We start from the raw sequence: 26090 nt of genomic DNA, 5'->3' as shown, positions 1-26090 counted from the left end.
TCCAGTCTATGGTCATCCCGATTATTGTAAAGAAAAATCAGTTGTTTCTTTTTATACATGACAAATCTATCGGCCAGCATTGCACAGGGCTGTGCCAGAAAAATTTCTTATAGGAGCAGATATATATGCGTTATCCGGCGACTTGATTGAGGTAAGAATTTTCAATTTATTCAGTATGATCTTTCAGGGCCATGACGCAGCACTGCTGACGTCCAAATTTATCAGTTTAGATTCACAGTCAATTATTGAAAGGTTATAAGTGAGCCGCAATTTTATTGATAGGTTGGTCACATTTTATTGTTCCAAGGTTACGGAAGTAAACTGCTGGTAGGTTACGCTGAATGTGAATGTTATACATAATTATTTTTACTTTTGGGAGGTATTTTTAACTGTGTTACGCTGAATGTGAATGAATGCTATAATTATAATTATATTTTATCTGTTGGGAGGTTACAAGTTGATGGAGAAATCCCTACACCGCCGCTTATAGGGCGGGTGTTTAAGGTAGGAGCCTCATCTACAATTTCGAGTATTTTCTCAACACCCACGCCATCCAATTGAGGCGGACCTAATCGTGGTGCACCACGAATGCCACGTTGCCTTAAACGCCTGGCCACTGCTATGAAAGTCTGATGGTTTGGACTTCTCTGTTTGGAAACATTTCCATATACCGTCGTCTTGCTGCCCGTGCACTGCTTTCTGTTGCGACGTTAAGGAGGCGCGTGTCCGCCTTCTCACCGTTTGAATACGCCATCGTAAATCAGTGTTTCTGCTTAAGAAGAAGAAAACTAAGGCAATAGCTGTTTAGTAAATTAACAGAACAGGTAACAGAAGCATATATCTGGTTAGCAACATTTCGCACTGCTACTTTATATCACTGGTGGCGCCATCTGTGGCACATACGCAGTAGTTTGGCCGTATAGCCACTTTGATAGTTTCGAAGCCTGCTTACAACACGGTTCAGAGCATTCAGCGGAGAGACCTATTGAATCCCATGCACAGGGTAACTACTTTTTCCAATAGATCTATTACGACTTTGATTGCTAACTTGTGTTTGTGTTTGGTGTTTGATCTAACTTGGACTTGCTATTTTTTTATCGATAGCTGCTGACGGAGTAGGTCTGTAACGGATGGATTGTAACCGTATTGTTCGATACAGACGTTCGACGGTTATATGCAATAATAATAGTTTTAGAATAAGTCTTGTAAATGATAAATACTATCTGTCTATCTGTTGTCCAAGTTACATACATTTTGCGAGAATAAAAGCAATTATAATGTAGTTTAATAGCATTTCTGCAGCTGGCGCTTCTAATCCATGTACTTGACACTGATTTCACAAATGCCACACTCAATTGGAGATTTTATTGTTAATAAATGTAATTAATATAAATTAGTTTCTTGAACTGGATAACATAAATTAATCACCAGACGTATTAGCTTGCCAATAGTACCGAAACGAAGCAAGCGTTGCAAGATTATGTGTCTACTAGTGTCCTGTTTTACTTGATGGCTCGAAAACAGGGCCAAATATAACAGTGGTGGAAGCTTAAGCACAACCGTTATTTGATGGAAGATCCACTAATGTTTGAAATGAAACCAGAGTGACGTGTGGTCCTCCTGGCGACATTTTGCTGTCCTACTCACCTTCGGTGGCCACGGCGCTGATGTGCACGCCCTGCTTGTGCGCCATAAAGCCCAGGTACGTGAAGATGACGAAGCCGGAGAAGAAACTCGTGAAGCAGTTCACCGCCGTCGTGATGAGGCAGTCCCTGCACACAGCAAAACACCAGCCGTGTCATCTTTTAGGTTCTCCATCTAACCAGAAACTGAGTTTTCGCTAAGTAATTTGGGAGGAATACTAAACGTAAAACACTATCTAGACTTATGAGAAGTTACTTTTGATTAACTAGAGCTAAACCCTTTCATCTCTCGAATATACCAGTATCTGCAGTCATTAATTGCTTGAACGATTTCACGTTTCACTGTGAAGCACATTATTTAGCGTATGGCTAATACAGGCATATCATGAAATTACATTACACATACATATGTACATATTGACACACAAGAAACTTAAGTTTGTCTTTACAACTGAATATCCAGGCCTTCAATCCAGCGCACTGCATCTGGAGTTGCTAGCAGGATGTCCTCTTTGGCGCCGTGATAGGCTCGAATCCTGCATTCGCTGACAATGTGGTGAACAGTCTGGTATGGAGCCCCACAGTCACAGGCTGGATCAGGCAGCTTCTTCCACTTAAAGAGAGCATCCCTGCATCGGCCATGGCCGGTACGGATTCTGTTGAGAGTAGTCCAGGTCTTGCGTGGTAGGTCGAATCCACTTGGAAGTTTAGCACCTGAGAAGATGCTATGCAGGTGCACATTTGTCACTGCTTCCCACCGACCTTTCCATTCTTCAAGAGGTTTGAAATCCTTAGCAACCATGTCAGCAGCATAGCACAAAGTTGGATGGCGTGATTTCAGTCTCTTACGATTTAAAAGTGGCAGGTCGCTATGCACGGGTAGGTTAGAATTCCTGGAGATCTTGTGGAATTCTCTCATAAGGGCAGTACATCTGCGTAGATCAGGAGGCATTATACCGGTTAACAGTGGAAGCCAATAAACTGGAGTAGATCTGATTGCGCCAGATATTATGCGCATTGTCGTATTCAGCTGGGTATCAACAAGCCTTGTATGATGACTGTTCGTCCAAACAGGTGCACAATACTCAGCACTTGAGTACACCAAACCCAGAGCTGAAGATCGCAGGGTGGTTGCTGAAGATCCCCAGGTAGTTCCGCATAGATTATGGAGGATGTTGTTTCGAGTCCTCAACTTCTGAGCTAAGTTAAGAAGGTGTTGTTTGAAGCATAGTGTACGATCCAGGATGACACCAAGATATTTTGGGTTCCAATTATGACGAAGAATTCTGCCTCTGAAACTTACTTCCAGTTTTACGTTCGCCAACCGGTTATTCAGATGGAAGCAACACACTTCTGTTTTACTCACACTGGGTTGGAGCCTCCAGATTTTGAAGTAATTATCTAATGCAGACAGGTCATTGGCTAGAATCTCTTGTGTTGTCTTCATTTCCTGATGTTTTACGGCTAGAGCCAGGTCATCAGCATAGCAGTATTTTCTGGACGAAGTGTCAGGTAGTTCAGATAGATATAGGATGAACAGTAAGGGTAGTGAAGCACAAAATGTGAAAATCAACTTGATCTAATAAGTTCGTAAAGCATTTAGAAATTTTCACACAACTTCTGTCATTGTGTGTATGATGTATTGGTGTACCGTTGCGTCAGACTTTGAATGTTAACTTTCGATTGGGGTGTGCTGTTCAGTATGTTTTCACATCTAGCTTTTCTCTCCCCTAACGACAAAATACAGATTGTTGCTATAAATCTAGGGGTGTGACACGATACAGGCGCAGGTAGAAGCGCTATAGTGTGAAATTATCTACAGCAAAGTCTGTACTCTGTACGATTCAATCCCACGTCCCATACTGTTACATTTGGCGATGGCACTGGGAAGAAATATTTCAGGTACACCTCCGTGTGTGTATTCAAGCGTTGCTAAATTTCCTTTCATGATTATTACTTGAATACAAATTGGAGGAAGTAGTGTGTTTCGCACTGGAAAATATGATCTTGCAGTTTACAGAATAAGTCGCTCTGTGGTGCAAAGCGTTCTTCTAGTGGCGTCTCCGTTGAAGTCTGTGGGGAATTTTTGTGTCGAAAAAAGTCATATTTAAGGGCAACTAAGAGCTGTCGGTGACATAAACCTTACTACCAGTTTTCTGCCACAGCCTTCATCAGTAAAAGAGAGATACACACCATTCTCACCCTCAAGCAAGCACACCTCACGCACACACGACCGCCAACTCCAGCATCTCGGGCATGAATGCTTAAGTTGGCGGTCGTGTGTGCGTGAGGTGTGCTTGCTTGAGGGTGAGAATGGTGTGCAGGGCCGGCGCAAATCTGCCGCCCCCCCCCCCTCCTTTTTTTAAAGACAAACTCAACATTCATGCCCAAGAGGGGATTCGAAACCAAACCTTCGGGAACTGAGGCATGGCGCCTCGACTACCTGCCGGCCGCCCCTGTTGAACAAGGGGAGGGAGGAGGACTAATTTCTTCCTCGCCACTGTGGCAGCACCGTCGTGTTTACGCCGGAGGAACAGAGAGGGTGAAGCAGTCTGGCGTACACGGCAGTATTCTTATGAGCGGAGCGCTGCCAGCCTGTTACGCGCCGTGCGGTTTACTCACAACTAATTTTGCAGAAGACGAAATCTAATTTGGAAATTCGAATGCAATGTTCGATACTGCGGTTACATGTTAAGCCTGAAGCAACTTTACTAAGCCCTTCAATGGCAGTTTCCGAGTGTTTTATTCTTCCCGCATTATGGAAAAATGGTTGAACATTACTACACTCAAACATGTCCAACACCTATAATGGCTAGAAGTATTCCGATTGGGTAAATACGCTGCGAGTAATTACAAGGGATAAAGACATTGCTAACAAGCCTGGCATAAGTTGGGTTTCGACGTATTTTTGAAAATTTTTGCCATCCGTTTCTGAGTGATAGTCGGACGTTTTGGTTTTTGAGCTATGAAACACCTGTCTCCGCCTGCATGAAAAGCAATTAAACTCTGACCGGTACTTGTGTTTGACTAGTCGCACACTAGATGTAAGCACATAATAAAAGTTTTGAGACTGGCCACTCAGTGGCCGAAACCTAGGTAGATCTGAAAACTAAAAACAAAAAACCGGGGGGGGGGGGGCGGGGGCGGTAATTTAGCAGCTCGCACGGGGCGGCACTTGGGCTTGCGCCGGCCCAGATGGTGTGTGTCTCTCTTTTACTGATGACTTCTTTACGGTAAGTAGCAATCTGCCTTTCCCTACATTGTTGATGTTCCTACCTAGAGTTTCCATTGTTTGATTAGTAACAGTTCGATTGACTCATCGCCATCAGCTATCATAAAATCACTTACGTTAGTCTGTATTACATCGTCCTTACTGCGGCGTGAAAAATAAACTAAACCAACCAGCGTCACTGATTCTAGCGTCAGTTGTAAAGCTCATTAATAGTCAACCGTAAAATGCGTTAAATAATTTTAGTATACTGCTTACATTCAGATTCCATGCTCCTGTGTGGAGCGTGAAACGCAGTTGTTAGCCATGTTCCATTGTTGCAATAAATTGTTCTGACCACATGTTTAGTGAATGCCATCTATAAAGAAGCACGCATTAGTCGTTGCCTAGCAAAATTGCAACGACTCACAGGCGAGCGACAGTAATATATTTTTTGTGTGAGCACTGAGAAGACGCTGGTAGAGCGAAAAAACATGTTTGGTGGGGAGACTGTTAGGTTGACGGCCTTGTATGCAGTTTTCCTGTGACGAGGTATAGCCATGCTTTGTGTACGAAATGCATTGCAGTAATCAGTTATTGCTATCATACTGGCTATATTATTTCTAAGGCTTCTCGCGAGTTTCTTGTTAGGTATTAGTTCGTACAGATTGTGATTTTAAATGTAATGGCGACTTGTAGATTGTGCAAATGACTCTGCAGCTACAAGGGCGAGTGTATCTTTTCGATATTTGCCCATTTACACTGATGTCCTATCTAAATAGCCTGTTCAAATAGAAGTAAAAATAAACTCTCGTTCTTGCATTTGCCTTGTATACATGATATGAACCTTATTGCTGATGCTGGTTTCTTAAAGTTTTGGCTATCATTTCTTTGTGAATGACTGAATTTTTATGTCATTTATTGAATTTGGACCAGTGAACTCATGTGTGATAAAATGTATTTCGAATACTTATTGGCGCAGGCACCATTAGTGCACACACGTCTAATTTCTTGTGTAAATATACTGATGTGTGCAAATTATTTTCCGTCTCACTAGAGACTTTTCCCAGAAACGTAGTAACATTTTCCATCGTCATCGCTACCAATCATAAACCTTTGCCAGAGCTGAGTATTCTGATCACTCCTATTGTTTGTGCAATATTCTGCCTGCTACAGATTCTCACAACAGCAAAGCTATTTCTCTTGCCTTTATTCAATATTCATTGTTGTGAAGGTAAGTTCAGCGAGCAGTGATAATGTGCAGTACAAATCCTTATATGTGAACAAAGAGTAGGATTCAGTTGAGATTCGTGGAGGCGGCCAAAATATTTATTCAAGGGTTTTGGGATTGTACAGAAACGCTTTCCTTGCAGTGGCTAGACTGCATTGTGTGTCCTATCTACCTTGGCCATCATCTGTTGTTTTGTTGCACAAATAACAAAACTCGTGTATGACTTTGCGTCTCACTTCCTAATCAATTTCTTCAGCATGACAGCAGATTTTATTCGGGATTCAGTTATTACTTTTGTTCAAGTTCAGATTGTAGCCAATTTTCGAGACGCTATCCATTCTGTTGACCTGCTCATCTAAGTCCTTTGCCTTTTCTAACAGTATTACAATGACATCTACAAATCTCAAAGTTTTAAATTATTTTCCCTTTCTATATTTCTCCTTAGTTTTCTGCACATCTTTCTTACTGTGTAAACTCATTAACATTGTGGATAGGCTACGACTCTGTCTCATTTCCTGCTCAGCTTCTGCCGCCCTTTCAAGTCCTTTGATTCTTGTAACTGCACTCACGCCTCAGTACAAGTTCCATTCCCTGTTACCTTAAGAGTTCTAAAGCGTGCTTTCAAGTCATTATCGTCAAAAGATTTCTCGAACTCTACAGTCAGTATAAACATAGGTTTGCATTTTTTCAACTGTCTTCTAAGATACGTCCTAGGGTCATTGTCGCCTTGTGTGCTTCTACAAGCTAGGTGTGATGTATTATCGAAGTCAGATGCATGTGTATTTTTTCAGTTACTCATTTGCGTTGTTTTGACCTAATATTGTTGGTACAAACATGCGCTTTGCAAGCATTGCCCCTATACAGAATGACCTATTTACAGGCCGGCAGCTGTGGCAGAGCGGTTCTAGGCGCTTCAGTCCGGAACCGCGCTGCTGCTACGGTCGCAGGTTAGAATCCTGCCTCGGGCATGGATGTGTGTGATGTCTTTAGGTTAGTTAGGTTTAAGTAGTTCTAAGTCTAGGGGAGTGATGACCTCAGATGTTAAGTCCCATAGTGCTTAGAGCCATTTTTTTGACTTATTTACACTTAAGCTGTAGTCATGTGTCATATGCTTCCAGAGCTTAACCGTTTAAATTAATTATTTTGTTCAATTCCCAGTCTGCCTACCACAAGGCCAGCTCAGTTATTAAAACAAGCTATCAACAACACAGCAGTCAACTTTAAAATTGGCATAACCAACCTGATTAAACAAACCATCAGCAGTTAAGTTTGAAGTGTACTACGCATGCTCAGTGTTTTTCAATCGACTGCACGAGAGGTAGTCTTAGAGTTTAAATTATCACCTCTAAAAATGAAGTTGTGTAATTATTTGTTTATTTATTTGCAAATACTTGTCTACCGCCATACAACACATTGAAATCCTTTTGCCACAATACCACAGTACGCCACTAGAGGGCCAAAACAGTGTGATGCGGCACATCGTTAAAGTGGCACACCGTGCGGTAGGTAATTCGTTTTCTGCATTCGAGAGGAACAATACGCTAATAATCGATACTGAACTGGCGCAAGCGTACAGCAACAGTGCACCATATATGACACAGTGGTTACGTGTTGTAGACGCTTCCAGTGTTTTGAAACCAGTCTGAATGAAAAAAAAAGAAAGAAGTGGCAGTCCACCTACATGCGAAGAACTGGCAATCGCAAGAGAAGTGGAATCGCAAAGAGTTATGCTCGAATACCGGCGAATCACAATGGAGGCGACAGTAGGAAAGTGGGACAGTAGGACAGTAGGAAAGTGAAAATCAGTCGTGGATGAGTTTTCAGCATTTCACTGTCATCTGAAAAGCCCGCCGTGTTACAGCCAAACCAGATAATTTTTTAAACGCCTGATCACCGTGGACGAGTTCAGGTTGTCACCACCACCCTGACACAAAGCAGTAAAACAAACATATGGACTCACCCTAATACCGAAAAGGAAGGCGCAGCCATCATCAGGCACGATGATGATGTTTCTTAGGTCTGCCACGGTGTGGTGCTAACGGCTTATACCCGCGAAGGACAGAACGTTACAGGAGCATACTGCCGAAATGCCCTGACGAGGTTACGGGTAGCTCACCAAGGCGGTGTGTCTGCTCCATGACAAGACCTCTGCACACAATGCAACTGAAGGCTGCTTCTTTTCGCTGTCAAATTTTGCTTCACCAGCGTGCTCTCTTGACATGGCATCCAGTCACTTCTTCTTTCTCCCGATGAAGAAATAATTGCGTGGCAGCCATTTCCAGAATTACGACAAGCTGATTTTCGTGGTGCAGCGTTTCCTGAACAGTCAAAATTCAAGCTTCTGAAACCATAGTTTCTGCCAAGTCATCCACTGTTGGGAAAAATGTGTCGCATTAATACGTATCGGGTGTCTCTCCTAAGAGTAGTCAGGCGCATTTTGTTTGCAAATGGGAAACAAACCGATACTTTCCGTCGACAATGAGCATCGCACAAAATACGTGATGAGCACTGTTTGTTTGAGCTGATTCCAACTACACAACTCAAAAACGAAATTTGCGAATACCTTCTGAAACGCCAGATAAACTGCGTCTGACGACTCTTAGGAGAGACTGTGGTATCGATAGCTACGATGCCACAACGCAGGGACGCCCTGCTAGGTTGGCACTACGACACCGAAACCGTCGACAGCGCCCTCTAGCCGGAGCTGTGCAGATCTACGAGCTCCGCTCCAGATTCAGCCCATTTGATGCCGAGCAGACGACCAAGCAACATTGTTTCTATTTCTTAGTGGGCGAGCCACTCCTTGTAACTTTGTAACTTGATGTACAGCTTCGCACCTACGTGCTTATCTCAGTCAAAGTAAAACCATTTTTAATTGCAGTACCACGTGTTCTACCTCACCTGCTCCTCCTAGCATCCTAAATTCGGCCTACCCTTCAGTTTTCAGGAGCAGACGCACGCGCCACCTTCCAGGCGGGATACAAAAGACAATCTTGTTTATTTGTCATATTGTACAGCACCGTCAACGCTACGTACGTATCATGACATTTAACCTTCTTCCAACCGCTGATTCACTTATGTGTTTGCTGTTATTGCGCTGTTTTACATACGAATGGTGTAGTAATTTACGTTTTCTCTCTTCCACCACTTGTTAGCCATGGAAGTCTACTACTCGACAAGTAGAAATAAAAAAATGTCGTGTGACTAGGGCCTCCCGTCGAGAAGACCGTTTGCCGGGTGCAAGTCTTTCGATTGGCGCCACTTCAGCGACTTGCGCGTCGATGGGGATGAAATGATGATGATTAGGGCAACACAGAACCCAGTCACTCAGCGGAGTAAATCTCCGACCCACCCGGGAATCGAACCCTGGCCCTTAGGATTGACATTCTGTCGCGCTGACCACTCAGCTACCGGGGGCGGACACTCGACAAGTAAAATGACGCATATGATATTCTGATATGGTTTAGTAAATGGAGCCTGTACCATCTACGCTGAAAAATATCCAGAGTGCAGAGTGCACCCTGATAATCTGTTCGACAGGCTCTTCCAGCGTCTGAGAGACACAGGTACCCTTGCACCTCGGAAGACTGACAGTGGAAGGCCCCACGCCTGGCATGGAGGAGCGTGTGCTACATTCGGTGAACGAAACCCCTGGGACCAATGTGCTACGATTAGCAGCAGCAGAAGGCGTGTCTCACTCTCTTGCCTGGGGGAGGGAGGGGGGGTCTTCATAAACAATTGCTGTACCCATATCATCTACAACGTGTTCAGGCCAAGAGACCACAGGATCGTTATGGAAAACGACAGTTATGTCAACGGCTGTTGCAGATATGTGTCGCAGTTCCACTGTTCGTATCCAAAATTTTATTTACCGGTGAAGCAGGGTTCATTAAAGATGATGTTGTGAATTTCCATAACCAGCATGTATGCACAGATGTAAATTCTCAAGCAATTCAGGAAAGAGGGCATCAACACCGATACTCAAAGTATTGGCAGGGGTACTTGTCGACAGATTAATAGGGCCATACGCTCTACCGCAAAGGTTAACTGGGGCGCATTATCTGGACTTTCACGCTAATGTATTGCCTATCTTGATGGAGGCTGTGCCATTGCAGCAACGAATACAAATGTGATTCATGCTTGGTGGCCCACTAGCACATTTTCGTCATAATATGTGCGAACATCTGACACAGACATTTCAGGGCTGCTGCACTGGTCGGGAGTCCCCACACCTGCTCGTTACCCCAGACTTCAATACCCTAGACTTTTGTTATGGGTAACTTGAAGGAATTGATCCATGCTATACCAGTCAATCATGTGCAGACACTACAGCGTCACATCTTCAATGCGTGTGCCAGCAGGTACAACAACAACCGGTTATTCTTCAAAGGGTGCATTATTCCTTAGCTGGAGGGGTGGTGCATTGTCATGAACGGACGCCAAGTTGAACACCTCCTGTAAACACTTGTTTATGGGAGAAAGTATGTATTTCTGGTTTCTGGATCCGTGTTTATTGGATTTATTTCAGAAACTGTGCATTTCAGGAGTCGCGTCTACTGGACCTATCTCCGAAAATATGCATTTCCGGATCCATATTTACTGGACGTAGCCTGCAAGCCCATGCCCTCTATGCTGAAAAATATCCATAGCGCAGAGTGCCCTCTGATAAACTGGCAGACTTTTCCAGCGTCTGAGGATCACATTTAAACATTTAAAATGTTTATTTGACACCACAAACGGCCGTCAAGCCACAGTCACTAAAACAATACAATTTTTTAAAAAAATTACATAACTAGTTTCGACGCACTGAGTCGTAATTTTCAAATTTAATTACAATCCTGGAAAACTGCATTAATAATTGCAACCACACTTCTTTCGTAATATTTGAAAATAGCATGGTTGCAATTGTTAATGCAGTTTCCCAGATTTGTGATTAGATTTCAAAATGACGACTCAGTGCATCGAAACTAGTTATGTAATCTTTTTTTAAAAAAATTATTTTAGTGGTTATATCTTGATCTCCGTTTTTGGTGTCACATAAACCCTATATGCATATATAATGAGGTCCACTTAAACATTTCAGCGCAAATATCTCTGGAACAACAACAGATGTTGAAAACGACTTTCATATGTATGATTGTAAGGCAACGGCTCATGAAAGTAAGTATTACAAGGCATTCTAAAATGTAAGGAAATATTATTTTCAACACAAACTTACGTTTTTTTTAGAGGGACACGCCACATTGTTTCTTACACAGTCAATAACATGAAAGTCATGAAAAGAATATCGTTGTTTTTTTTTGCAATACGTCAGTTTCATCCCGAGAAACTGCAAAGTCAAGTTGACACTTGAAATAAACGAAACGCGCTGCTATTGCACATCCCGAGATGCAAGTGTGAACCCTCTGTTGCTCGTAATAGCTATGTGATTGACATACGAGGTGCATTCAAGTTCTAAGGCCTCCGATTTCTTTTCTCTGGACTGGAAAGAGATAGAAACATGCGCATTGTTTTAAAATGAGGCCGCGTTCATTGTCAATACGTCCCAGAGATGGCAGCACCATACGGCAGATGGAATTTTACCGCCAGCAGCGAGAATGAGAACTGTTTTAAATACTTAAAATGGCGACGTTTTCCTTACTTGAACAGCGTGCAATCATTCGTTTTCTGAATTTGCGTGGTGTGAAACCAATTGAAATTCATCGACAGTTGAAGGAGACGTGTGGTGATGGAGTTATGGATGTGTCGAAAGTGCGTTCGTGGGTGCAACAGTTTAATGAAGGCAGAACATCATGTGACAACAAACCGAAACAACCTCGGGCTCACACAAGCCGGTCTGACGACATAATCAAGAAAGTGGAGAGAATTATTTTGGGGGATCGCCAAATGACTGTTGAACAGATCGCCTCCAGAGTTGGCATTTCTGTGGGTTCTGTGCACACAATCCTGCATGACGACCTGAAAATGCGAAAAGTGTCATCCAGGTGGGTGCCACGAATGCTGACGGACGACCACATGGTTGCCCGTGTGGCATGTAGCCAAGCAATGTTGACGCGCAATGACAGCATGAATGGGACCTTCTTTCCGTCGGTTGTGACAATGGATGAGACGCGGAAGCCATTTTTCAATCCAGAAACAAAGCGCCAGTCAGCTCAATGGAAGCACACAGATTCACCGCCACCAAAAAAATTTCGGGTAACCTCCAGTGCTGAAAAAATGATGGTGTCCATGTTCTGGGACAGCGAGGGCGTAATCCTTACCCATTGCGTTCCAAAGGGCACTACGGTAACAGGTGCATCCTACGAAAATGTTTTGAAGAACAAATTCCTTCCTGCACTGCAACAAAAACGTCTGGAAAGGGCTGTGCGTGTGCTGTTTCACCAAGACAACGCACCCGCACATCGAGCTAACGTTACGCAACAGTTTCTTCGTGATAACAACTTTGAAGTGATTCCTCATGCTCCCTACTCACCTGACCTGGCTCCTAGTGACTTTTGGCTTTTTCCAACAATGAAAGACACTCCGTGGCCGCACATTCACCAGCCGTGCTGCTATTGCCTCAGCGATTTTCCAGTGGTCAAAACAAGACTCCTAAAGAAGCCTTCGCCGCTGCCATGGAATCATGACGTCAGCGTTGTGAAAAATGTGTACGTCTGCAGGGCGGTTACGTCGAGAAGTAACGCCAGTTTCATAGATTTCGGGTGAGTAGTTAATTAGAAAAAAAATCGGAGGCCCTAGAACTTGAATGCACCTCGTACTACGATGCAACAAACGCTGTACTTATTGTTGTTTACACTATTATTAAGGAGGCTGGAAACAATGCAGATGTCCAGTCACACACAATGAAAAATAAGGAAAGGATCTGCTCGTTCGTGCTTTATTGATCTTCACTATAGTACTGGAATCGACAGAACGGTGACGAGAAACCGAATAACACCGTCCAGGGTAAACATAATTAATGGCTGACCAGGAGGTAAATGGTAGTTGCATGCAGTTGTGTGAGTGGACAACTGCATTGTTTCCAGTCCACTTCTATCAGAGTAAATAACAATCAGTACAGCAATCACATCGCGATTACGAGGAACGTCGGGTTCACGCTTCCATCTCAGGATGTGCAATGGCGACGCGTCTCGTTTATTTCTAGCGTCAACTTCATTTTGCAATGTCTCCGGATATAACTGAAGTATTGCGATACAACTCACGCCATTCTTTTTGTGATTTTTCATGCTAATGGTCATACAAGAAATAATACAGGGTGTCTATTAAATAAAACTTAAGTCTGAGTTGGCAATAATATTTGCTTACGTTTAGAATGTCTCATAGTATTTACAATCATGAGCCCCTGCCTTACATTCATACCTGTGAATGTCGCTTTCTAGTATCAATTGTCGTTCCAGAGATATTTCCGTTGAAAGTTTTAAGTGGACCACAACATCATCACCACGCTTCATGGCCACAGCTTGATGTTTTCCATATGATAATTAATTTATGCCTACTCCTTGACATTAATGCATTTTACTATCGACAGTATTTTCAATGACGATAGATTTTTTTTTGGCGCCACAGTAAGAATCATTTCATACAGACTTGTGTATAATTTAATGATACTTTATGAACCATGGACCTAGCCGTTGGTGGGGAGGCTTGCGTACCTCACCGATACAGATAGCAACGGAGGGGTATCTGTTGAGAGGCCAGACAAACATGTGGTTCCTGAAGAGGGGCAGCAGCCTTCTCAATAGTTGCAGGGGCACCAGTCTGGATGACTGACTGATCGGGCATTGTAACACTAACCAAACGGCCTTGCTGTGCTGGTACTGCGAACGACTGAAAGCAAGGGGAAACTACGGCCGCAATTTTACCCGAGGGCATACAGCTTTACTGTATGGTTAAATGATGATGGCGTCCTCTTGGGTAAAATATTCCGGAGGTAAAATAGTCCCCCATTCGGATCTCCGGGCGGGGACTCCTCGAGAGGCCATCGTTATCAGGAGAAAGAGAACTGGTATTCTACGGATCGGAGCGTTGATGTCAGATCCCTTAATCGGGCTGGTAGGTGCGAAAATTTAAAAAGGGAAATGGATATGTTAAAGTTAGATATAGTGAGAATTAGTGAAGTTCGGTGGCAGGAGGAACAAGACTTTTGGTCAGGGGAGTACAGGGTTATAAATACAAAATCAAAGAGGGGTAATGCAGGAGTAGGTTTAATAATGAATAAAAAAATAGGAGTGCGAGTAAGCTACTACAAACAGCATAGTGAACGCATTATTGTGGCAATGATAGACACGAAGCCCACGCCTACTACAGTAGTACAAGCTTATATGCGAATTAGCTCTGCAGATGACGAAGAAATTGATGAAATGTATGATGAGATAAAAGAAATTATTCATATATTGAAGGGCGACGAAAAAATAATAGTCATGGGTGACTGGAATTCGATAGTAGGAAAAGGAAGAGAAGGAAACGTAGTAGGCGAATATGGATTGGGGGTAAGAAATGAAAGAGGAAGCCGCCTGGTAGAATTTTGCACAGAGCATAACTTAATCATAGCTAACACTTGGTTCAAGAATCATGAAAGAAGGTTGTATACATGGAAGAAGCCTGGAGATACCAGAAGGTATCAGATAGATTATATAATGGCAAGACAGAGATTTAAGAACCAGGTTTTAAATTGTAAGGCATTTCCAGGGGCAGATGTGGACTCTGACCACAATCTATTGGTTATGAACTGTAGATTAAAACTAAAGGAACCGCAAAAAAGATGGGAATTTAAGGAGATGGGACCTGGATAAACTGACTAAACCAGAGGTTGTACAGAGTTTCAGGGAGAGCATAAGGGAACAATTGACAGGAATGCGGGAAAGAAATACAGAAGAAGAATGAGTAGCTTTGAGGGATGAAGTAGTGAAGGCAGCAGAGGATCAAGTAGGTAAAAAGACGAGGGCTAGTAGAAATACTTGGGTAACAGAAGAAATATTGAATTTAATTGATGAAAGGAGAAAATATAAAAATGCAATAAATGAAGCAGGCAAAAAGGAATACAAACGTCTCAAAAATGAGATCGATTGGAAGTGCAAAATGGCTGAACAGGGATAGCTAGAGGACAAATGTAAGGATGTAGAGGCTTATCTCACTAGGGGTAACACAGATACTGCCCACAGGAAAATTAAAGAGACCTTTGGAGAAAAGAGAACCACTTATATAAATATCAAGAGCTCAGATGGAAACCCATTTCTAAGCAAAGAACGGAAAGCAGAAAGGTGGAACGAGTATATAGAGGGTCTATACAAGGCGATGTACTTGAGGACAATATTATGGAAATGGAAGAGGATGTAGATGAAGATGAAATGGGAGATATGATACTGCGTGAAGAGTTTGACAGAGCACTGAAAGACCTAAGTCGAAACAAGGCCCCGGGGGTAGACAACATTCCGTTAGAACTACTGATAGCCTTGGAGAGCCAGTCTTGACAAAACTCTACCATCTGGTGAGCAAGATGTATGAGACAGGCGAAATACCCTCAGACTTCAAGAAGAATATAGTAATTCCAATCCCAATGGAAGCAGGTGTTGACAGCTTAATAAGTCACGGCTCCAAAATACTAACGTGAATTCTTTACAGGCGAATGGAAAAACTGGTAGAAGCCGACCTCAGGGGAAGATCAGTTTGGATTCCGTAGAAATATTGGAACACGTGAGGCAATACTGACCCTACGACTTATCTTAGAAGATAGATTAAGGAAAGGCAAACCTACGTTTCTAGCATTTGTAGACTTAGAGAAAGCTTTTGACAATGTTGACTGGAATACTCTCTTTCAAATTCTGAGGGTGACAGCGGTAAAAAACAGGGAGCGAAAGGCTATTTACAATTTTTACAGAAACCAGATGGTAGTTGTAAGAGTCGATGGACATGAAAGGGAAGCAGTGGTTGGGAAGGGAGTGAGACAGGTTTGTAGCCTATCCCCGATGTTATTCAAACTGTATATTGAGCAAGCAGTAAACGAAACAAAGGAAAAATTTAGAGTAGGAATTAAAATCCGTGGAGAAGAAATAAAAACTTTGAGGTTCGCCGATGACATTGTAATTCTGTCAGAGACAGCAAAGGATTTGGAAGAGCAGTTGAACGGAATGGACAGTGTCTTGAAAGGAGGATATAAGATGAACATCAACAAAAGCAAAACAAGAATAATGGAATATAGTCGAATTAAGTCGGGTGATGCTGAGGGAATTAGATTAGGAAATGAGGCACTTAAAGTAGTAAAGGAGTTTTGCTATTTGGGGAGCAAAGTAACTGATGATGGTCGAAGTAGAGAGGATATAAAATGGAGACTGGCAATGGCAAGGAAAGCGTTTCTGAAGAAGAAAAATTTGTTAACATCGAGTATAGATTTAAGTGTCAGGAAGTCTTTTCTGAAAGTATTTGTATGGAGTGTAGCCATGTGTGGAAGTGAAACATGGACGATAAATAGTTTGGACAACAAGAGAGTAGAGGCTTTCGAAATGTGGTGCTACAGAAGAATGCTGAAGATTAGATTGGTAAATCACATAACTAATGAGGAGGTATTGAACAGAATTGGGAAGAAGAGGAGTTTGTGGTACAACTTGACTAGAAGAAGGGATCGGTTGGTAGGGCTTGTGCTGAGGCATCAAGGGACTACCAATTTAGTACTGGAGGGCAGCGTGGAGGGTAAAAATCGTAGACGGAGACCAAGAGATGAATACACTAAGCAGATTCGGAAGGATGTAGGTTCCAGTTGGTACTGGGAGATGAAGAAGCTTGCACAGGATATAGCAGCATGGAGAGCTGCATCAAACCAGTCTCAGGACTGAAGACCACAACAACAACAACAAGATTATCAGTATATCGAAAATTGTAGTGAGTAAAGGTTTATCTCATTAGCAGCTCTGATTAAGTCTTAAATACGACTTTATTCAAATGTTTTTGAGCTATGGTACACCACCTGGAACCATATTATTTTTGTGTCTTTTCTGACTGTTCAAATCCTTGACGAAACGAGCAGGTATTGTTTCAGTCTTTCCTATATCTTCCGTTAATCCATGCTAAACTGACAGTGATTAATCATGACAATATCTTGACAAGCTCAGCAGACATCACCCACCGGAATCAGAGGAAAATTTCATTATAGGGATTAATAATACACACTCTACTGAAGTTCCTCATCCTAATCCGTTATCTGATATCGATTTGCAAAATTTTGTTTAGAGATCTCATATTTAAAGTTAAATCATTTACAGCCCTCGGTCGCAAAAATTAAGTCTTTTGACCTGGTTTCGGCACTTCTATGAGCGCCTTCATCAGGAATTAAATATTCAAACATAAGTACAAAATTATGGGAAAAATTTTTTACGTAAAAGAATGTAAGTACTGACAAACAGTACAAGAAAGAAACAGTACATGTCACGTATAAAATAAATATCAAGCGATAAAGGTTTAGTCAAAAAATTTTTTAAAAAGAATACATGGAAGACGAGCCAATATGGACTGCTCATACATGTCAAGCCACAGGTAGCAACAGACTGAGGCGCCAGCATTAGCAACTGCGGGCAGGTGAACATTACACCAAGAGTGCCAGCTAGTAGCCGGAAATATAAGTAGGCTACTTAACATTTAAAATGTAGGAATATGAATGTTAAGATGAACATTATTTAGTACATGAAGTAACAAGCAATATTTCATCTGACAGCAGCAGACATGGTAACTTTTTGTCTACGTAAAAGCTTAGAAGTACAGTTTTATGACTGAAAACTGATTAACAGTACAAAATGAAACATTATCTACATGTCACATAATTATTTTATACGTGACAGCACTGTTTCTTTCTTGTACTGTTAGTCAGTACTTACATTTCTGTATATAAAAATTTTTCCCCATAATTTTGTACTTATGTTATAGGCCAATTTGAATGTTTAATTCCTGATGAAGGCACTCATAGAAGTGCCGAAACGAGGTAAAAAGACTCAATTTTTGCGACCGAGGGATGTAATTGCTTTAATTTTAATTTGTAAACGGTCGCTGACCACATTCATGTTTAAAATTTTAAGATCCCTCATTTACTTATAGTAAATCATTTGCAGCAGAATACAAAGAACTTATCTTCACTGATTCCTGAAAGGTACAACGGTGAATGTGGAATTGTACAGTGTTTCTACCACTGTTTACAGAAACAGGAAAACATCAGTATCGCTGTATACGTTTCCGATGAGAAACGTGTATCTGCAGCTAAATCATTACAACTCTGTGACACTGGCCGTTTATCAGATTACTTATTTTTTTGCTTACCTGAAACAGTTATTGTGGAATGTGTTGTAACTGGCGTATGAGAGATGCACGCCGAAGCCCGCTCCGACGGAATAAAAGATCTGGACAGCAGCGTCCACCCACACCTGCATCACAGAATCAAACATTAGTCTACGAAAGGCTGCAGCTACTTTTAAATGCGGTTATGCATTGTGAAAATCCTGAAACAAGTTACTTTCTACGTGTTTTCATTAGGAATTAATGAAACGTAAGTCGTATGCTATAACCAAATACAAAAATTTTCTAGATGACATTTATTTTACTCTTTTGTAGAACGCATACTGCTACGGACATTTTGTGACAAGTTAGAACAGTACGCAATACCAGGATTCAACACGGATTTCCAGCCTTTGGTAAGCAATGAGCAACAAACTGCGTCATCCAGCGCCATTCATGGGCCTTCTCCAAGCTCTGCTTTCAGCTCCAGGCAGTCTTCTCAGGAACGTGTGTTATTATTAGTTACAGTGATACAGCTGATAGAACGTAACTCAAACAAATACTCATGGAAGTTGTTAAACAGAGACAAATGTTTAAGTTCAAAGCTGATTCTCACGAATTCCATCTCATACCGCAATGCACTTTCAGACTCTCGTGACAACCCCACGTACAGCACTTGTGAGGTCGTCTTAAGCGTTAGAGTTCCGCAGCTCAGTCGCTGAAAACGGAGTCAAAAAGGATCACTTTATCGGTCCATCTGTTTGTCTGTCTCTCCGACTACTAAAAACCCCTCTTCTCAGGCGACCATCACCGCCTACGGAAATCAGCAGCCCATTATTTACTCAAATTACCTCTGACCTGTGCGTAGGCATATACCTGCACAAAACTGTCGGATCCCTGATAACGCAGAATCAGTGATATATTTCGTTCCAAAGACGGACAAACAAGCTATTGAGCAGGTGGCCTAATGTTTGGGCTCATCAGCGTTTAAGTTGATCTGTATGATATATTAGACGATGAGTAAAAATAACGCCCTAGACGCACGGTATGCACCAAGACGACAGAAGGCTAATGTGTGTTGTAGCTGTGAAGCGACCACTGGCTAGCGATGGTTACGACTGCGTTACGAAGCAGCCGGCCGCCGCTCGAGTTTACCGAAGGCCGCTGCCGATAACGCGCTAATTGTCGAAAGTCTACGTGGCGTTACGTGTTTGTTAGTCTTTAATGGTTCCCACATGATTTTCGTGAGAGAAGTAGACAGCTCACGTATCTAAGACAGTCCAGTTGTAGGTCTTAGCCTGTCTACCTACTCGTACAGATTGTAAGTAGGCTGTTTAGGTTTTTTTTATTGGTAACGCCACGTAGCGCTCTATATGAAAATCACTGACTGTGCTGTGTGCAGTCTTAGGCTGGTTGGCATTGTTGCAATAATCGCTTTTGTAGTGTTGGGCAGTTGGCTGTTAACAGCGCGTAGCGTTGCGCAGTTGGAGGTGAGCCGCCAGCAGTGGTGGATGTGGGGAGAGAGATGGTAGAATTTTGAGAGCGGACGATCTGGACTTGTGTCCATCAGAAAGAGTAAATTTGTAATATTGGATATCATGGACTGAGATATATATATATATAATTACTTTTGAACACTATTAACGTAAATACATTGTTTGTTCTCTATCAAAACCTTTCATTTGCTAACTATTCCTATCAGTAGTTAGTGCCTTCAGTAGTTTGAATCTTTTATTTAGCTGGCAGTAGTGGTGCTCGCTGTATTGCAGTAGTTCGAGTAATGAAGATTTTTGTGAGGTAAGTGATTTGTGAAAGGTATAGGTTAATGTTAGTCAGGGCCATTCTTTTGTAGGGATTATTGAAAGTCAGATTGCGTTGTGCTAAAAAAATATTGTGTGTCAGTTTAAGCAGTCATGTATAATTTTTCTAAGGGGACGTTTCAAGATATCGTGTGAGTTGGATCGTCGCAAGGCGATTGTGTTTATCAGGGATTGTTCGTGCGTGGAGTTATTATCTCGCGTGAACAGATTTTTTCTATAGCAAGCTAACGGGTGCTGTAAGTCAGATTTCGAGAAGAGAGTACCGTGAATTGACGTAGGTGCGAGAGTAGTTCTCCGCACCCCCCCCTTCCTCCCCCCCTTCCATTCTTATGAATGTTCATAGTAGGTGTTAAGCCACTGAATTGGAGAAAAACTGACAATGGTGATTTTTCCTAGATTTTTAGAGTTGCAGGCGATAACAGGGAATTGTGGTCAATTTAGGCTGTGGAAGGCACATCTGGGGCGAAGTGTTGACGCGGTAACAGTTACTGAATTTTGTGTTTATATCGGAGGTATCCGCTCTTTTGGTCTGCGACGTGTTATTAGTTGCTTAGAACTCGTCCAGAGGTGACTGTGTTGTTTGCCTGTCTGTCAGTGGTGTGTCTGAAGTGCATCGAGCGAGGTAACAATTTAGTGTGTTTTGGTGAATTTTGGTTGGTTGGTTGGTTGGTTTGGGGAAGGAGACCAGACAGCGTGGTCATCGGTCTCATCGGATTAGGGAAGGATTGGGAAGGAAGTCGGCCGTGCCCTTTCAGAGGAACCATCCCGACATTTGCCTGGAGTGATTTAGGGAAGTCACGGAAAACCTAAATCAGGATGGCCGGACGCGGGATTGAACCGTCGTCCTCCCGAATGCGAGTCCAGTGTTTAACCACTGCGCCACCCCGCTCGGTGGTGAATTTTGAGCCCTAACACATGGCGGACATAATTTGGCTAGTTAGTTTGAATTGGCCCACAAACAGTTAGATAGATCGTACCCTTAGCCGGTGTTTAGTGCACAACGTAGTAAAGTGGGACTATTAACGAACCACACGTACTCAACTTAGACTTGCAGAATGAAAAGTGACGAAAGGTCTATTTTCAAATAGGGAATTGTAGCGGGTGGGGTCACGCCAACACCATAAGAGGCAGAGCTTTGCTCTGATTGTTAACTGTCAGGGTCAAAAAGTCGGTCGCATTTTGGACTTTTGTTTTATTTTTGTCCGTTGTGTTATTACCGATCTGTGGGGTATTAGTTTGTTGCTGGCACTCGATTACTTACCTCGAGAAATTTGTACTCGAATACATTAAAAGGTTAAAATAAAATTATACTAATGTGTTCTGAATTGTAGTTATTGTATATAGTTATGGTAGTTCCGAATTCATTTTCATAGATTTTGAATCAAATTTGCTGGGTTGATGTAGATAAAGTCTGCTAGAAAGAGACTTAATATTCGTAGGATTTACCTAAATCGGGTACACTAATCAGAATCAGTAACTGAATTTGCTTAAAGATAAAGGTTTTTATGTAGAATACAGTAATTTCAAACTGCCAAAGAAAGGAAAGTTAAGACTTTCACATAGAACGTATAATAGCAGTTGCTCTTTGGTTGTAAATTCGGGTTTTAATGAAACTAAATGCGTAATTGGGAATGTGGTTGGTATTCTCGGCTAATTAACATGAAAGATAAAGAAAAAACCAGACTGGTATTCTGAGAGTTTGTTTGGCGTAAATAACAGTTGGTATCGAAGATTAACACTAATAACGCATTGTAGTTGTCATTCAAAGATCGTGTCGTCTTTCCTATACATCAGGACCAACTTACAAACTATCTGAAGTTGTAATTACGATGTGGTGTTTAAACGGGAAAGGAATTAGGAAGCAAAAGATATTCATATTTATCTGTTACATTTAACTGCTTCTCAGAAAAGAAAAAAAGAAAGACGTTTACTGATAGTTCGTAGTTGTTGCTATATTTAATTACAGATGAGTAATGTCTCAGTAGGAACATTCAAAGATATTGCAGCTTGACACGAGGAATATTATCGCATTGAACAAATGATAGCAATTTATTACGATACATAAGAAGAATTCTTCAAGGTATAGTTTTAGAATTATATTTCGTCTAAGCTAATGCGAGGTCAAGATTTTTAAGAGTTAATTAGAATTTTTCAGGACACACATTCATTGGGATTAGGAATTCTATGCCAGTTGATTTTCCTGTAGGAGGCATTAAGCTCTAATATGTCTTCCTGAGTGTGTAATATTCTGAGTTCCGAAAGTCTATTTCTTATTATATGCTGCACAGAAATGGTATTTAACCATACTGTTTGTGAAGTTCAATAAAAAATGTTTTTCGTTGTTAAAAAAAATGGTTCAAATGGCTCTGAGCACTATGGGACTTAACATCTATGGTCATCAGTCCCCTAGAACTTAGAACTACTTAAACCTAACTAACCTAAGGACATCACACAACACCCAATCAGTTTTTCGTTGTGTAGGCTGGTGTCGCACCTTGTTCCACTAATTCGACTTTGAATAACAATTAGGCCCAAAACACCCCCGGATATTTCTGAGACTAGTTTTGCGTTACAAGTAAATAACAGCTACTCCAATATAAACATTGTACTTTTAATCATTTTTGCTGTGATGGACGGCAAGTGTACTTGGGTGTTGGCGCAGCAGGAAGTCCAATAGAAGGCACTGTGACTTTAGCACAGTGACTCACTCTGTTTTTGCTACCCAAAAGTAAAGAGTACTTAGGTTAACACGTCGCCACAGTACGAGGTCTGCCTCGATAGAACATGCGTGGGACCAGATCGGCTGTGCGGCTGGTCCTGGGGGAGGTTCGAGTCCTCCCTCGGGCATGGGTGTGTGTGTTTGTCTTTAGGATAATTTAGGTTAACTAGTGTGTAAGCTTAGGGACTGATGACCTTAGCAGTTAAGTCCCATAAGATTTGACACACATTTGAACATTTTGAACCAGCTCGGACGTTAGTTCGAGTGTCAATATCCAGGATATCAACGACCAATTACAACAGTTGCGGGCAAGCTTGTCTCACGAGACGATGCAAGGGCTTTTATGACGCCCTTACTTACCGAATGAATGAGTGAATCCTTGCTAGAAGGGGTACATCATTATACTAACAAGCAGGCTCGTAGTGCCAAATTCTTTGTAAATTTGGCTCGAATTTGTAGTTACTGAAATAACATCAGATACCCTCTGAATCTGTAAAGTTTCATTTCGTTTCATCCTCGTCTTCTGAGTAGTTGACTTCTTTTGTTCTGCAGTGAATTAGGGGATGTGACAGACGCTACGAGCTACCGCCGGTAACTGGTAAATTCAGAGGAATAATTGCTGCTGGGAAACCTTTCGGTCCATAAGGTTGTGGCCCACGATACTCTCACGTTCCTAATGTTTCACCCAGAACTAATCTTCGGAGGCGTTGCTCATCCGTTTGAGTCTTGCCTCCGAAGATGTCCAGCGCAGTACCGCACGAAACATTAGGAACAGAAGGGTTTCGTGGATCACGACCTTTATACCGCCAAAGGTTTACCCAACAGCAGTCACCCGGCCGTGAAAGCCATCATTCTATCGTCAGAGGAGTAAGCTGAGATCACTGTCGATAGGCCTATGTAGAGCAGTTAATGTGCTATTTTTCCCCCCATCTATTGACTGACGCAGCTTCCCACTTAACAGGTGACCAAGGCTGACCAGAGGGCGGCAAGCGGCCGAATACGACGCAGTTTGATAGATGCCTTGAGTCGAGCTACGCCGCGTGCTCGGACAGCGCATTGGCGGAGCTCTGATCGCGAAAGCAAGGGATCCACCTGATAGTCCACTCCTGCACACAATTTTAGCTTGGAACAAAATATTTAACAAGCTCTTGTTTGAATAAGACACTTGAGTTTACTTTGTTTGTAGTTACGGTAATACAACCAAGAGGAAGCAGAAATCCTGCATATAGCATTGTATTTTGAACACAGAATTTCTGTTGCTGTTTTGAGTATTATTGGAGAGGCGGTAGAAACTATATTTGCACAAGGTGAGGGAGTCAAGCGGGAAGATTAAAAAAATAGCGCAAATTGAAGATTTAAACATTTTTTTTGCCGTGACTCTAGTGTACGCGAGTGGAAATTAATAGTTTACCAAATGTCATATTTGGAATATGATATCACTTAGATGATGTCCTTGGTTTTGTACAAACTGTCCAAGTCCTATAGCTTTCTGCACTACCACCTCTTTTCCTTGTAGTGATACCAGTGGCCTCAAGGTATCTCACCTAACGGTTGATAGCGCTGGAAATGGCCTGGGAACCTGTGGGGATAAATTAAACTCTCTACAGAAAGCACATTGAGCTCCAACAAGCCTATTCGAGTGTTTGCAATATGCCCATACACCAGATACACATTAGCAGATACACATTTTGCACCTGGCAAGCGCTCCATCGCTACTAAAATTCCCAACACTCAACTGTTCCTGTTTGACTACCTCGTCCTGGACTAATCTTTATACCAGTTTACATGTGAGCAGGTGGAATGTGTGGAAAATAGACTTTTTTTTTTAAATTTTTATTCTTCAGTCAGTGAAGTGTTCTTGTGAGCTGTGACAGGGCCTGAGCTAGTTGACACTAAATATCAGCCGGATATCAGATATCTCACGCCATGTGCACGTGATAGGAGAGGGAACTCCGCCCATAACGCTGACGAAGTAACGCTTCGCCTAAGCGTTACTGAAGCTGTAACGCGCCCAAGATAAGGATCAGTATAGCAAGCCAGTCAATCAAGCGCTCAGGTATGGTCACGCGGAGCCCGGAACCGGGCTGAGGGAAGCGGCGTTTAGCCGCCAGGCTCTCTTCGCAGCCAGCTCACGACCTCAACAAATCTCTCTTCCGCATCTCTCGAACATCAAATGGCCCTGACTACTATCAGACTTAACATCTGAGGTCATCAGTCCCCTAGAACTTAGAACCACTTAAACCTAAGTAACCTAAGGACATCACACACATCCGTGCCCGAGGCAGGATTCGAATTTGCGACCGTAGCAGTCGCGCGATTCCAGACTGAAGCGCCTAGAACCGCTCGGCCACAGCGGCCGGCCTCTCTCGAACTTGAGATGTCCACACAGTATACCGGTGGCCTCCATAGGATCGCTTGTATCCCTTAGGAGTAGGAAAAAACCAAATAAAGTGATCAGTTTGAAGAGAAAACTTTGCATTTGTCATTTTCCTCTCCAACCACCAGCAATAGCCGTTCGCCCATCCACATCTCACAAACCTCCTATTGGTCAGCAAGTACGAGTCGCAGACCAAGTTCGTTGTAAAAAACGAAGCATTGTAATTAAATTCTAGTAGGTATTCTCAGTGCAGCTGTTGCATTCTCTTTTCGCCGAGAACATTGAACATAACAAACCCATCACAAGACTTCATAGTTATTCATATAATCATATTTACACTGAAGAGCCAAAGAAATTGGTACATCTTCCTAAGACCGTGTAGGCCGGCTGCTTAGATCTATCTTCCTTTTATCCGAAATGGTAGGAATCCCAAACAGTCGAGCAGTACTCAAGAATGGATTGCACTATTGTCTTATAAGCGGTCTACTTTGTAGATGAATTACTCTTTCCCAGGATTCTACCAATAAACTGAAGTCGACATTTCCCTTCCCCTACTATCGCCCTTTTGTGCTTGTTCCATTCCAAATCGCTGTGCAACTTACGCCTAAATATTTAATCGACGTCCTTCTGTCAAGCGGCACGCTTCCGACACTATTCGTACATTACATGATTGCTTTTCGTCCTCATCTGCATACACTTACATTTTTTTCTATATTTAGAGCAAGCCGTCATTCATCACACCAAACTAGAAATTTAGAAAGCCATCTTGTATATCCCTACAGCCGCTCAACGGTGACTCCTTACCATACACGACAGCATCATCAGCAAACAGCCGCA

At 42.3% G+C, this 26090-nt stretch overlaps 1 protein-coding gene across 1 annotated transcript in view; it reads right to left on the bottom strand.

The window, feature by feature from the left end:
* The window catches only part of LOC126195315 (sodium-dependent noradrenaline transporter-like), a 453210-nt gene that overhangs the window by 123882 nt on the left and 303238 nt on the right, over positions 1–26090 (bottom strand). Inside the window, exons 6-7 of the mRNA XM_049933875.1 lie at positions 18383–18486; positions 1648–1772 (exon numbers count right to left, since the gene is read on the bottom strand). Of these exons, the coding sequence (XP_049789832.1) occupies positions 1648–1772; positions 18383–18486 (229 nt within the window). The remainder of the gene's footprint in view (positions 1–1647; positions 1773–18382; positions 18487–26090) is intronic.

Source organism: Schistocerca nitens, chromosome 7 (genome assembly GCF_023898315.1).
Source record: "Schistocerca nitens isolate TAMUIC-IGC-003100 chromosome 7, iqSchNite1.1, whole genome shotgun sequence".
NCBI classification, from domain to species: Eukaryota; Metazoa; Arthropoda; class Insecta; order Orthoptera; family Acrididae; genus Schistocerca; species Schistocerca nitens.
The sequence above is the reverse complement of the archived record's forward strand: the minus strand, read 5'-3'. Positions and strand labels throughout refer to the sequence as shown.